General features: G+C 34.8%; 1 protein-coding gene across 1 annotated transcript in view; it reads right to left on the bottom strand.

The window, feature by feature from the left end:
* The window catches only part of LOC107680428 (copine-5-like), a 166,138-nt gene that overhangs the window by 87,656 nt on the left and 66,622 nt on the right, over window positions 1–11,860 (bottom strand). The window contains exons 4-6 of the mRNA XM_016476313.1: window positions 6,442–6,545; window positions 5,326–5,365; window positions 4,587–4,663 (exon numbers count right to left, since the gene is read on the bottom strand). Coding sequence (XP_016331799.1) covers window positions 4,587–4,663; window positions 5,326–5,365; window positions 6,442–6,545 — 221 coding nt within the window. The remainder of the gene's footprint in view (window positions 1–4,586; window positions 4,664–5,325; window positions 5,366–6,441; window positions 6,546–11,860) is intronic.

The following is an 11,860-nucleotide window of genomic DNA, read 5'->3' as shown; positions in this document are numbered from 1 at the left end:
ATTATTATTATTATTATTATTATTATTATTAGCCTATTAGAAAATCTCTTTATTTCTTTTTTTTCGTATTTCAATTTGTTGTTAAATCAAACTGCAGTCATTCAAATAAAGAAATATTAAGCCCAGCGTCGATTACTCAAAAATAACTGTTTTGATCTGATTTCAATAATTTCAGAAGCGTGCAGATCCTCGTTCATGTCAGACTGTGGCGACAGCAGCGCGGACAGCTCGCTCACATACAGCCTACCATATATCTATAATAACGGGAAAACATATAGTTTTTATGAGAAAATATGTCGTTTTAACGAGAAAACATCTCGTTGTTACAAGAAAAGATGTAGTTTTAACGAGAAAACATCTCGTTATTACGAGAAAGTATACTTTTCAAATTATCATATCGAAGTTAGAAATTCAAATATTGTGACAAAATACATTTTGTAGGGTGCCACAAATTTGTTACAATTTCCAAAGGGTGCCGCGACTAAAGAAAGGTTGGGAAACACTGCCCTATCCCATCACACAGAATAAGAGTTCATCTCATGTACCGCTCTGCAAATTAGTCACAATTTGCTTCACAGTTTCTTCAAACTGTCTGGCTGTTGTATAGGCTATATTTCTTGCAACAACACTGCTCTTCTCGGTTCGGCGGCGCTGTAGTTTTAACGAGAAAAGATGTCGTCAAAACGACATATCTCGTTATTACGACATAATTGAGTGGAAAAAAAAATGTGTGTGGCAGCAATGCGTCACCGTAAAAAGCAGATAACTCCAGCAGTCGTTTTTTGGCACGTCTGGCGCACCTTGTTATGTCTAAAGGTCTACTTGAATAAAACAATCGAAAACAAATTTGTGTTTATTTAATTCAAGATGCCTGACAAACGTTGTTGTGATCATAAACTGTATGGATGTGATTACACGCAATACACGGAGCTTTTACCTCACCATTGTAACACGCTGCTTTTGCAAGGTTCTGTGAAAACGTTTTTATTTTCCTTTTTCGCCTGAAGAAGTTATCACAGGTTCATCAAATTCGTCGAAATTATCCATCCTCGATCACTTTTAATCAGCTTTGACGAAACTCCTCTCAGCTAGCACGTCTTTTCAAAGTGAAAGTAGCCTTGTCACCTGACCTGAATACAGCGCGCTGATTCGCTAAAATGGACTTATCGGCTTCTGTTCAAAAAGGGTGCTTCTGCAGTAAAACAGATCGCACTGTGGAGAATAATGCACGACAATCAGCTCATTTTTCTTTTTAAGTGGCGTTTATCAGTTTTTGCAAATGAACTCATATACACTACAGATTTATATTAATTTATGAATATTAGTATATTGCATTGTATATAGAAATGTATTCAGAATTTAATATACAATAAATATATTAATATAAATATATAGTTTATTTATTTATAAAGCAATATTGTAACATTCTATATAATAATGACAGCATCTCCATGCAACATTGTAAAGAATTAATATTCTCTTATTATCACTATACATATAATCATATTATCAACCTATTATCATATTATCAACATAACGCAATATATTAGCTCATAGCATACAGCAACAACACATTGTTACGACCAAAAGCCAATAAGGCTAATTCCTTAGAAAAGTAACAGCACACCTCTCCACAACAAGCTGCATAATCTGATGTATTATTAACGTCTGGATCACAAACAATGTGGGACGAGTTACATGCATCGATGTTTGTTCAAATCCCTGATTCAAGCATGAGCAGTTGTAATAAAGATGCTTGACTTAGAGGTAGGCAGAAAAATATGCATGTGTTCATGGAGTGTCTTGTGAACAGAAGGTTGGCTCTTGTAATAGACACTGCATAAATGTGCTTTAGGAGAGCTTATTAAACTGTTGAAAACAGATTGGCGTCCGGGCTGGAGCTCTTGCATTATTTTAGTGTTGTGTGTTACCATGATGTTCTTTTGTATCTGTGTGTATGACAATGTGCATCTTCTAAATATTAGTATCTACCTCAGAAAAAAAATACTTGTGATAAACTTTGATTCTTCATAGCTTTCTCTTTACCACCTGTGTTATTATGGAGATTATCAGTATATGTTAAAGGTAAAAACAGATTTTAGTAGCAGCATGGCCTTTTGTGTGTTTATATTGTATCCAATAGTTACTACTCCACTGAAAAAGGAACTGTTGATTTAACAAAAGTAACAGGACACCAAATAAGCCCTATAAATGGAAAGTGGCATATATATGATCTTTGAAAATTCTTATGAATCCTCTGTAACTGTATGAGCGTCTCAGATCTTTAAACTCTTGACACGTCCAGAGCAGGCTAGGCAGACATTAAACTTTCAGGTTTACTGATTTTAGATCTTTTTTCATCAATGTCATGAAAGCCTCCTGTGGTCAGCATCTCTTTTGACGTCTGCAGGAGGATACAGGCTTAACCCAGCTTGCGCGTGACACCAGCAGCAGAGCAAAACTGAATTTCTCTTGGACGTGACAGAAACACACATGCTGACAGTGAATATCCTCAGACTTGCTCACATAGCCTCAAAAGCGTACTGTGTTATCCCTTTCAGTTTATTAGACGGTCTACAAGCCTGAAGGAGGCAATTTAGTGTTTGCTGGACTTTATGAGTCCAGTTATTCCCTCAAGAACAGTTTCCTTGTGTCAATCAATGGAAAACATGTCCACACACACATACTTTGAGCTTTGAGCACAACTCACTGACTCAGAGGTGGTCTGGGGGAATACATGCATTGTGTGTTTCATTAATGAAATCCTTGAATCAAGACCAGTGCAATTTTCCAGACAATATTGTCATTTGCATTAATGTAGAGCTTGTGTAAATGCCTTATAGCTCACAAATGATTCAATACTAAACAACCGCATGAGTTACTGTATTTCAGCTAATTCCAGTTCTCATTAAAAGTTGTGTTTGCCTTGGGACTTTTCTGAATATATGATTCTGCTTTTGTAAGACATAACAGAACAAAAACTTACGGAGAAAAGAGGGGGAAAATGCATGTCTCAACATTTTTACACCAAGGAAACTATCCTCTGACAAGTTTACCCACAATGCACGGTTATAGCTAATGAGGATCGCTAGCTAAGCCTCGAAATCTGTTGATCTCACACATCAGGGTATCTCTCTAATTAAAGAGTTTCTCAGCCAGAAATATCGCGCTCCATGATCAGACTCCATCTGGATGGACCTGCTCTACCAGGGCCAATGACGGGGAAACAAAAAGACTATCAATGCTTTTGAACAAAATGGTCCACGGATGTCTGCTTTTGCTAATGTGTCCTCTGCCAACACTTAAACAGCCAACAGAAACAAGCAGGGTGCAAAATTAACACTCGCCAAGCACCAAATGCCAGTAAAAATTGGTTTTGGCGTGTAAATAAAACAGAACTTGCCAGTAACCTTATTAGGAAATTCGACATTATACATGCTTGAAACTGAAAGAATGAATCAAATAAAATAATCTGACCTGATAAGTTATCGTAATGACCTGAGCTGGCTGACATAGTTTTTTTTTTTTTTTACAATATGTAAACTAGATGTTAAAAAAAAAAATAAAAAATAAATATATATATATATATATATATATTATACTTTAATTTTACACCCCATTACACATAAATAATATTATATAAAACATACTACCATTCCAAAATTTGGGGTCAGTAAGATTTTATTAATGTTTGTGAAAGAAGTCTCTTATGCTCACCAAAGCTGCATTTGTTTGATAAAAAAATACTATAATATTGTGAAATATTATTACAATTTCGAATAACTGTTTTCTGTTTAAAAATGTAATGTATTCTTGTGACGCAAGGATGAATTTTCAGCATCATTACTCCAGTCTTCAGTGTCACATGATCCTTCAGAATTTTTTTGAAAATGCTGATTTGCTGCCTTAAGAAACATTTCTTATTATTATCAGTGCTGAAAACAGTTGCTATTTTGTGGAAACGATGATTTTCAGGATTCTTTGATGAATAGAAAGTTCAAAAGAACAGCATTTATTTTGTGTAACAATGTAAAAGTCGATTTATTGCATCCTTGCTGAATGAAAGTATTAATTTCTTAAAATTCCAAATATTCTGTATTTTTATGTTTAAAATCTTATGTTTAATAACAGTAACAGTATATAAAATATTTATTTGTTGCTTAATTTATTTATTAATATTATATACATTTATTCTCATTATATTTGTTATATATTTGATAACTCTTTATTTTACAGTGTCCTTGTTACATGTACTTCCTGTAGTAATAACAGTAAATTATGCATAATTGCATGCAACTAACCCTAAACCAAACCCTTTTCCTAACCCTAACCCTATAGTAAGTACATGTTGTTAATTAATATTAGTTCATACTTAAATGTATAATTACACTGTAACCTGAAATAAAGTGAAACCACATTTTTTTAAATAATATAAAAAAATTATGTTAAATAAGAAAAGAAAAATCATGGCTTCTAGATGTACCTAACACTGGCAGGTGTGGCTAATATTGGACCCTGGAAACAAGCCAGTACAGTTCTAGCAAACACACTTTTGAAAACACAGCTTTGATTTGAATTCTACTCACCCAAGAGGTTTCTCTAGTCGGCTGGCCGGCGACCCCACAATTTCACCCAGTGTGCAGAACATCTGACCAAGAAAGTCCTAGATGGAGCGGGTAGGATCAAGCAGAAGAAGCGGTAAGAGCTTATCAAATTCGACAAATACCAACGCTCTGCCCTCTTGTTATAGTAGTGAATTGAGAGGCAAAGACGTACGTATAGTTCAAGGGGCTTCTGGAAAGGAGCACGGCCATGTTTACAACAGAGCACAGCATGTAACAGAAAGCACAAGACACAAATACAATACCAGCCACACAGACAACATCACACACAATTTAGGGGATGATCAGACCAGAGAAGATAGTGATGATTAGTGGACCTACATGATCGCTTCGCATGCATTAAATGAGATGTGATGAGAATCACAGGAATGGGGAGGAATGTAAACAAAAGACAACCAAATATATTCATAATCATATTGATTTACTTCTCATTTCTTGCTTCCACATAAGTAGACGTGCCAATGGTGTCAGACAAACACTGTGTTTTATTTTAATTTTTAAATAACAATAATTTAGTTTTATTATCCAAATCCATATCTAATTTCATTTAAAATTGAAAGTTACAACGTCTCAGTGACTTTTTCTTCAAAAAGGCCAGTGCATTCCAAAATATATTTGGATTTTTTTTTTTTTTTAAAGAAACTGATTTGCATATAAATGTTTCATTCAGGATGCATGAAGGTCATATTACAGCACTACTTACGTGTTTGGAAAGATCAGGACTTTTAGAGTCAACATCATATCTGAATTAAGTAGGGAAAAAAAACAATGTTATCCAAAGATAAGCCATTAAAAACTAACTTTAAAAGGAAACAAGTACTTTAAGAAATGCTCAAATACACACAAAAATGTCTTTCAGATTGCTTGCTGTTGACAGACATGTTTCATAAAGTGCATAAAGTAAAAACTATTGCACTTTAACTTTTACTTTTATTAAAAAGACTGACTTGCCATTGAATAAAAAAAGATTGTATATGAACTGTTTTTGTCCTATATATAAAGAGTTCAGATGCAAAAGCCTCTAAGTACGTCTGACGTTTTTCTTTAAAATTAGCATTTCTTTCTGACTACTATATATAGGTTTCTATGTAAGTACTGGTACTTCTGAATGGGTTGAGGCTGGGATTTAGTGCATTTGAAGTGAAAGTACTTGAAGAACATATACTATGTGTGGAGGGCGTTCACTCAGTATCATTATCTCATTTTTGACCAAGATGGCTTTTAGAGATTTTTCAACAGATTTTGCAGTGCATTTTCATTATATTAAATGAAAAACCTTCAATAGGTAGACTGACCCAGCAAACGAGTTAATGTATAAAACCAAACAAGCTGGGTCAAAATAACCCAGCATGCGTTCTGTCCAATATTTAACCAACGCTGGGTTGAGTGTAGTATTTAAAGACACCTAATATAAAGCTGGAAAGTATTTTGAATCCAGTATGCTAGATTTGTGCTGCATTCAGTAAACTGAGAGAGTCTGTAAAGGCCTATTCACACCAGGGATGATATCTATAACAATAACTAATACTTCAACCAACACCGACACATTTCCTAACTAAATAGGCCACAAAACATCATGCATGGATACTTAAAAAGGTTAAGATTAAGTTAGTAAGAGTAAGTAAATCATAATAAAATGGGAAATCAGATGGTCAAATTCATTTTTTGCATTGAAATATTCCTGTTGGTTTCATCAAAGAGCAGCGACAGAAGGAACAGGAAGTGGGAGGAGGTGAGGGGTGAGAGGTGAGATTCCGTTTTCCAGGAATGGAGGTGTGGATGTGGCACTCCAGGACAGGGATCAAAAGAAAGAACTCACAAATCAAAGCGCAGGTTCTGCTTCTCCTCAAAGAAGTAGTCCAAGATGTACTTCCTGACAAAGTCCGGATTTAGCGTGTTGTCAATCACCTCCGTTCTTCCAAACTAGAAAGTGGATTAGGGAGAGCGGAGGGAGAGATGGGGTCAGAGAGAGAGAAAAGAAGGTGAGAAAATGAAACTGGATATATAAGGTAACAAATGAGTAATTGAAAAAGTTTGGTACAAAACACAGCAGAGATGAGAATTAAATCTGAAATCGCAACTCCTCTCTAATAAAAAATTGGTGTAATCCCCCCCGATTTCACTCTTGCTCTCCCTTGTTACTGACTTTTTCCTTCACTCTCCTACTGTTCTCCAGAGACTCGTCTAAAGCTGGAGGGTTGGTTTGCTGAGATGTACACACTTGTGTGAGGACTGGAAAGGTTTAGTGAAACTTTAAGTCCTCAGTGGCAGCACTAATTACAGCGGTGTGGCTATTCGACATCAGCTCTGAAGATCGGTGACAATTATGTCTGCTTAATCAGAGGGGGACTTCAGCCAAGCTGTCTACTATATTCCTCTGAAGCCCAGCTAGAGGCACCTCACTCCATCATTAACCCTTTTCCCTTAAAAAAAAAAGACTGAATAATTGGACAGGTTCCCTCCCTTCTTTCTAAATATGCAACAAACGAATTGAGGCCACCTTTTGACACTTAACTGATCTGAGCCAATGTTTGTTTAGTGGCCCGCATTTCACCTGGAGGCATGGTGACTTTTCATGCGATATATGTCAACCATAAATTATTCAGAGTCAGAAAAGTTTACATAAATGAATAAACAGCCTGCAAACAGAGTCTGTTTCCATGAACTGATATTGAGATCATAAAACCGACTGTTGTAGAGTGTTTGCATTACTCTGTGAATCATGAAGTGTTTTTCATGGTTTATACAGTGGTTCTCAAACAGGGTGCTGGGGCAACTAAAGATGAAAAAAAAAAATCAAGCTGTAAACTGAAATTATATTTCCTTTTGCCCCTTAATATCAATTCTTTTCCAATTTTATTGGAAAACATACAGAATCAGAACCTTAAATCCTAGAGAATTGAAAAATGGATCATATTTAGTTAAGTTAAGATCAATGCTCAATAGTCAAAATTACAGCATATACCAGACGAAATATCTTAGCCAATATGGGGGGCTTGTGAATATTGTATTGGACAATGGGGGGCTTTCGAGTCAAAAGATAAGTCGCAACTTTTCATTTTCCGTCGGTCTTAGTACACAATGTAACTAACTACAGAAGAGTCAAGCTTTAAATAGGAAAAATACAGAAACTCTTTGGTCATTTTTGAGCGAGATGCTAACGGTCTAATCAGATTCAATGATCTATGCTAAGCTACAGCTAAAAGTGCTACCGCCAGACCCGGAGATCGGCTGAATGGATTCGATAACGGTAAACCTCAACTGTTTAACTCTAGGGGAGTTGGAAAATGAGCCTATTTTCAAAAATAGTGGAGTGTTCCTTTAAAGTGATATTGGAGCAAATATAAATTGTAACTATAAAATGTGACTTATGTCTTTAAATATGTAATATATTTTAAAGTGTTAAAGGGTAAATGACAAATAAAAATGCCTGAGCTAATGGAAATCTTTCAAAAAAAATCTAGTTCAAAAGATTTTTTAAACCTTGTTTTATGACCCTAAAACAAGTTTCACCAAGTTTAACCAGTTAAATAAATAAATAAATAAATTGTTTAAATAACTTTTTTTCCACACTGACTAAGGTTTTTCAAATTGATTTAATAATATTTTAATATATTAAAACAAAAGTGTCTCACTGCTTTGTTTTTGTTTTTTTAAGTAATAATAAAAAATTATGCCAAATATTTCACATTTTTCAGTTTTTTAAAGACATTACAAATTCAAGGACAAATGCACTGGCTAAACATTTAATCAATTTAAGACCCTCAGAAAATGTCAAAAAGTTGTTGTTGTTTTAAAGACACTGAAAACATTGTTCATTCAAAAGGCATAGTCAAATACATGTCTAAATGAATCACATTTATATCTGGACATAAAATATGATCATCACATCAACGGCCATGAAAAAAGTAGTAGTATCTGTACAGAAAATGGAAAGATGTTTAAAATAAATACTCACAAAAAATACTAGAGTTCAAGCCAAATGCGAAACCTTGTGAAAATCATGAGTTCAAATTACTCATGCAACAATTAAGTAACAACTTTCATTGCAGTATCCACAAAGAGCTTTCAACCATCTAATGAATAAAACTTAATTAGCAAACAAACGGAGCACTGCTGTGCTGGTAAAAATGAATCTATCAGACTGCTCTGTTAATTTCAAATCAACAAGCTAAAAGCTATATAAAGAGAGCCTTAATTATTAGCAATTATTGACAAATGTGTGCAATTGCTATACTCACTCCTCATCTGAAACAGATAGATGGCGGTTCTCTCTGTAGACTTGGTATTAATATTGTACTCTGTTTCATTTTGCACAGTGAAAGAACTAAAAGGTATATGTAGCTTTGCAATTACTTTGTCAGGAACGACAGCAATGAAGCCTCATAATTAAAATGTTTGTTGACAGAATATGCTCAGCTCTTTCTGCCTTCACTGTGCTCATGATTTCCAAACATTGTGAGTTTTATTTCAGCTTGTTAAGACCAAAAGGAAGCATTTAAAAACTTGATTAATGATGCCTTCACAAAGTTCAGCCCCCATTGATTTCTGTAACTAGCTCAGATAAGCTTTAACAAGCTTACTATTGCTTTTAATGTGGCCTGAATTACACATTAGTTACAATAAACTTGGAGCAAATATTGATATAAGTATTTATTGATTTGCTACATGTTTAACTTGGAATAAGGACCTCAGCATGCAAGATTTATAAAAAAAGGGGGGAGGGGATGGGGGATACTGCTTAAAGTAATAGTTGACCCAAAAATGAAAATTTGCTGAATATTTACTCAGGCCATCCAAGATGTAGATGAGTTTGTTTCTTCATCAGAGCAGATTTGGAGAAATGTAGCAGTACATCACTTGCTCACCAATGGATCCTCTGCAGTGAATGGGTGCCGTCAGAATGAGAGTCCAAACAGCTGATAAAAACATCACAATAATCCACAAGTAATCCACACAACTCAAGTCCATCAATTAACTTGTGAAGCAAAAACCTGCATGTTTTCATCTCACTAATTCAACATTAAGATAAGTCATCTAAGATGAGTCCTCTATCCATAATATTGTTTTGTCCAGTGTAAAAGTCATCCTGTCTGAATCACAAGAGAAAAGGCACAGATCAAGCACAAGTGAAACAGACAGTTCTAAATAAATATGTCAGTGAATTTTGGCCAGAAGCAACTGTTTCGAGTTAAAATGCCTTGATGAATTTGTTTATTTTTTTGTTTTTTTACTTCACAAGACATTCATTGATGGACTGGAGCATGTGGATTACTTGTGAATTGTTGTGATGTTTTTATCAGCTGTTTGGGCTTTCATTCTGACGGCACCCATTCACTGCAGTGGATCCATTGCTGAGCAAGTGATTGAATGCTAAATTACTACAAATCTGTTCTGATGAAGAAACTCATCCACATCTTGGATGGCCTGAGAGTGAGTATATTTTTAACACATTTTCATTTTAGGTGAACTAGTCTTTTAAGCCTTCCTTGTGTCACTATTATAATTGCTCTGGAAAAATGTTGCACTGTATTTTTAGATAGTTTTAAATAAAGGTTTACAAGAATTATCCAACACACATATTGTCAGTAGATTTACATTATAAAATAGCAAATGTCTAGCATGTCTAATAAAATAGGAATTTCAACAGTTGTAAATGCAGTAGTCTGTAACATTTTAAGGCGAATGAAGTCAATTGTATTTTTAAGTTAAAAAAAAAATTATAATTTATTAAACAATGCACCATGTTGTTATTGCTATAAATGATTTCTGGTCCATATATAAAGCTCTTTAATAATTTAACTGGCCTCAAAATTTAAGAAAAACATTTGGTTCATACTTCATTCAGTATGGAAAAGGTTATATGAAACCCCTGGCCCACGGCTTTATCAGACAAACAACACAAGCAGAGATTCTCTCACTGTGTGTGTGTGTGTGCATGTGTGTGGGTGTTGTCAATTGCCAGTGACAACACCCACACACATGCACACACACACACACACACACACACACACACACACACACACACACACACACCTGCCAGTGAAAGGCAGTCACCCGTACTGGTCAGCGCTGTCATTTTTCTTATTTAATTTACAGTATGTCTTGTTACTCATTATGCATAATGTTTGCATGTACAATTTTTTGGTAATATTAATAACATTTTATGATTGATTTTAAGTATATTTTGCTACTTTTGTCAAATAAACAATTAGGAAACTGCTGGGTCACCACTTAATACCAAATGTAAAACTGTCACATCTGGGTCTTTATCTGGGTACATTTATTTAAATCAATCTGTCAATCAATCAATCAATCAATCAATAAAAAAAAAATACAGTAAATAAATGCTTAGCAATTCTATTAAATTAACGTCAAAATTTAGAAATGCTTTGCACTGGATTTTTTTCTTTCCTTTCCTTCTTTTTTTTTTATTGTACAATAGACGCAACAGCTAAAATGTTTGACGCACACTACTGTTGTGAAATCCAAACATTTCAAACTCTAAATTCAACCTGAGGTGACGGTTCTGTCAGAAAGCAAGCTCTTGCACAGAGATTGCATGGATAGTGGGCAGGATGTCATAAAAGCATTGAAGCCTCTATAATAAAAAGGCCCAAAACCCTTTTTCAGTTCAGGAAACCAGTCAAGACCCTCACAGAAATTAGTTGAGTCTAACTGTGTAACATAGTGAGAGATACAGTGACAGTGAGCAGAATCAGCACTAATCATCCCCTGTTGTTCAAATGTGTTTGTATTATTGAGTGTTAAAAGACAAAAGTGGCTCTCCATCATACCCAAAGAGTGAACTATAACACAATAACATGGGCAGACGGATGTAGATTATGTCCTTCATGTTATTCCTGCATGTGTCTGACTCTGAATTGATCTGCCATTCCCATAACATTCCATAAGCAATAAATGAAAGCTTTCTAAATAAAATCCAAAAATCCCAAATAATAACCTTTCATTCAGATCGCTTTAACTTCTTTAATGACAGTCTCTCGTGTTATTCACACTGAATACGAGCAGAGTGCTTATAAAAATAGACAGCTGAGGAATGAAGCATGCCAGGATTTATTGCTATGGTGAGCTGTCATCGCCTACACGAAAACCTACAAATATTCTGCAGGTGTATGAGGCTGCCCTCAGCTCTCAGTTTTATATCTAACAGTCAGGGGACAGGGCAAAATCATCTGCCACTGGATAAGAATATATATATATATATATATATATAT

This window comes from Sinocyclocheilus anshuiensis, unplaced genomic scaffold (genome assembly GCF_001515605.1).
Source record: "Sinocyclocheilus anshuiensis isolate Anshui unplaced genomic scaffold, SAMN03320099.WGS_v1.1 scaffold792, whole genome shotgun sequence".
Taxonomy (NCBI): domain Eukaryota; kingdom Metazoa; phylum Chordata; class Actinopteri; order Cypriniformes; family Cyprinidae; genus Sinocyclocheilus; species Sinocyclocheilus anshuiensis.
This window is presented reverse-complemented; position numbering and strand designations above follow the sequence as displayed.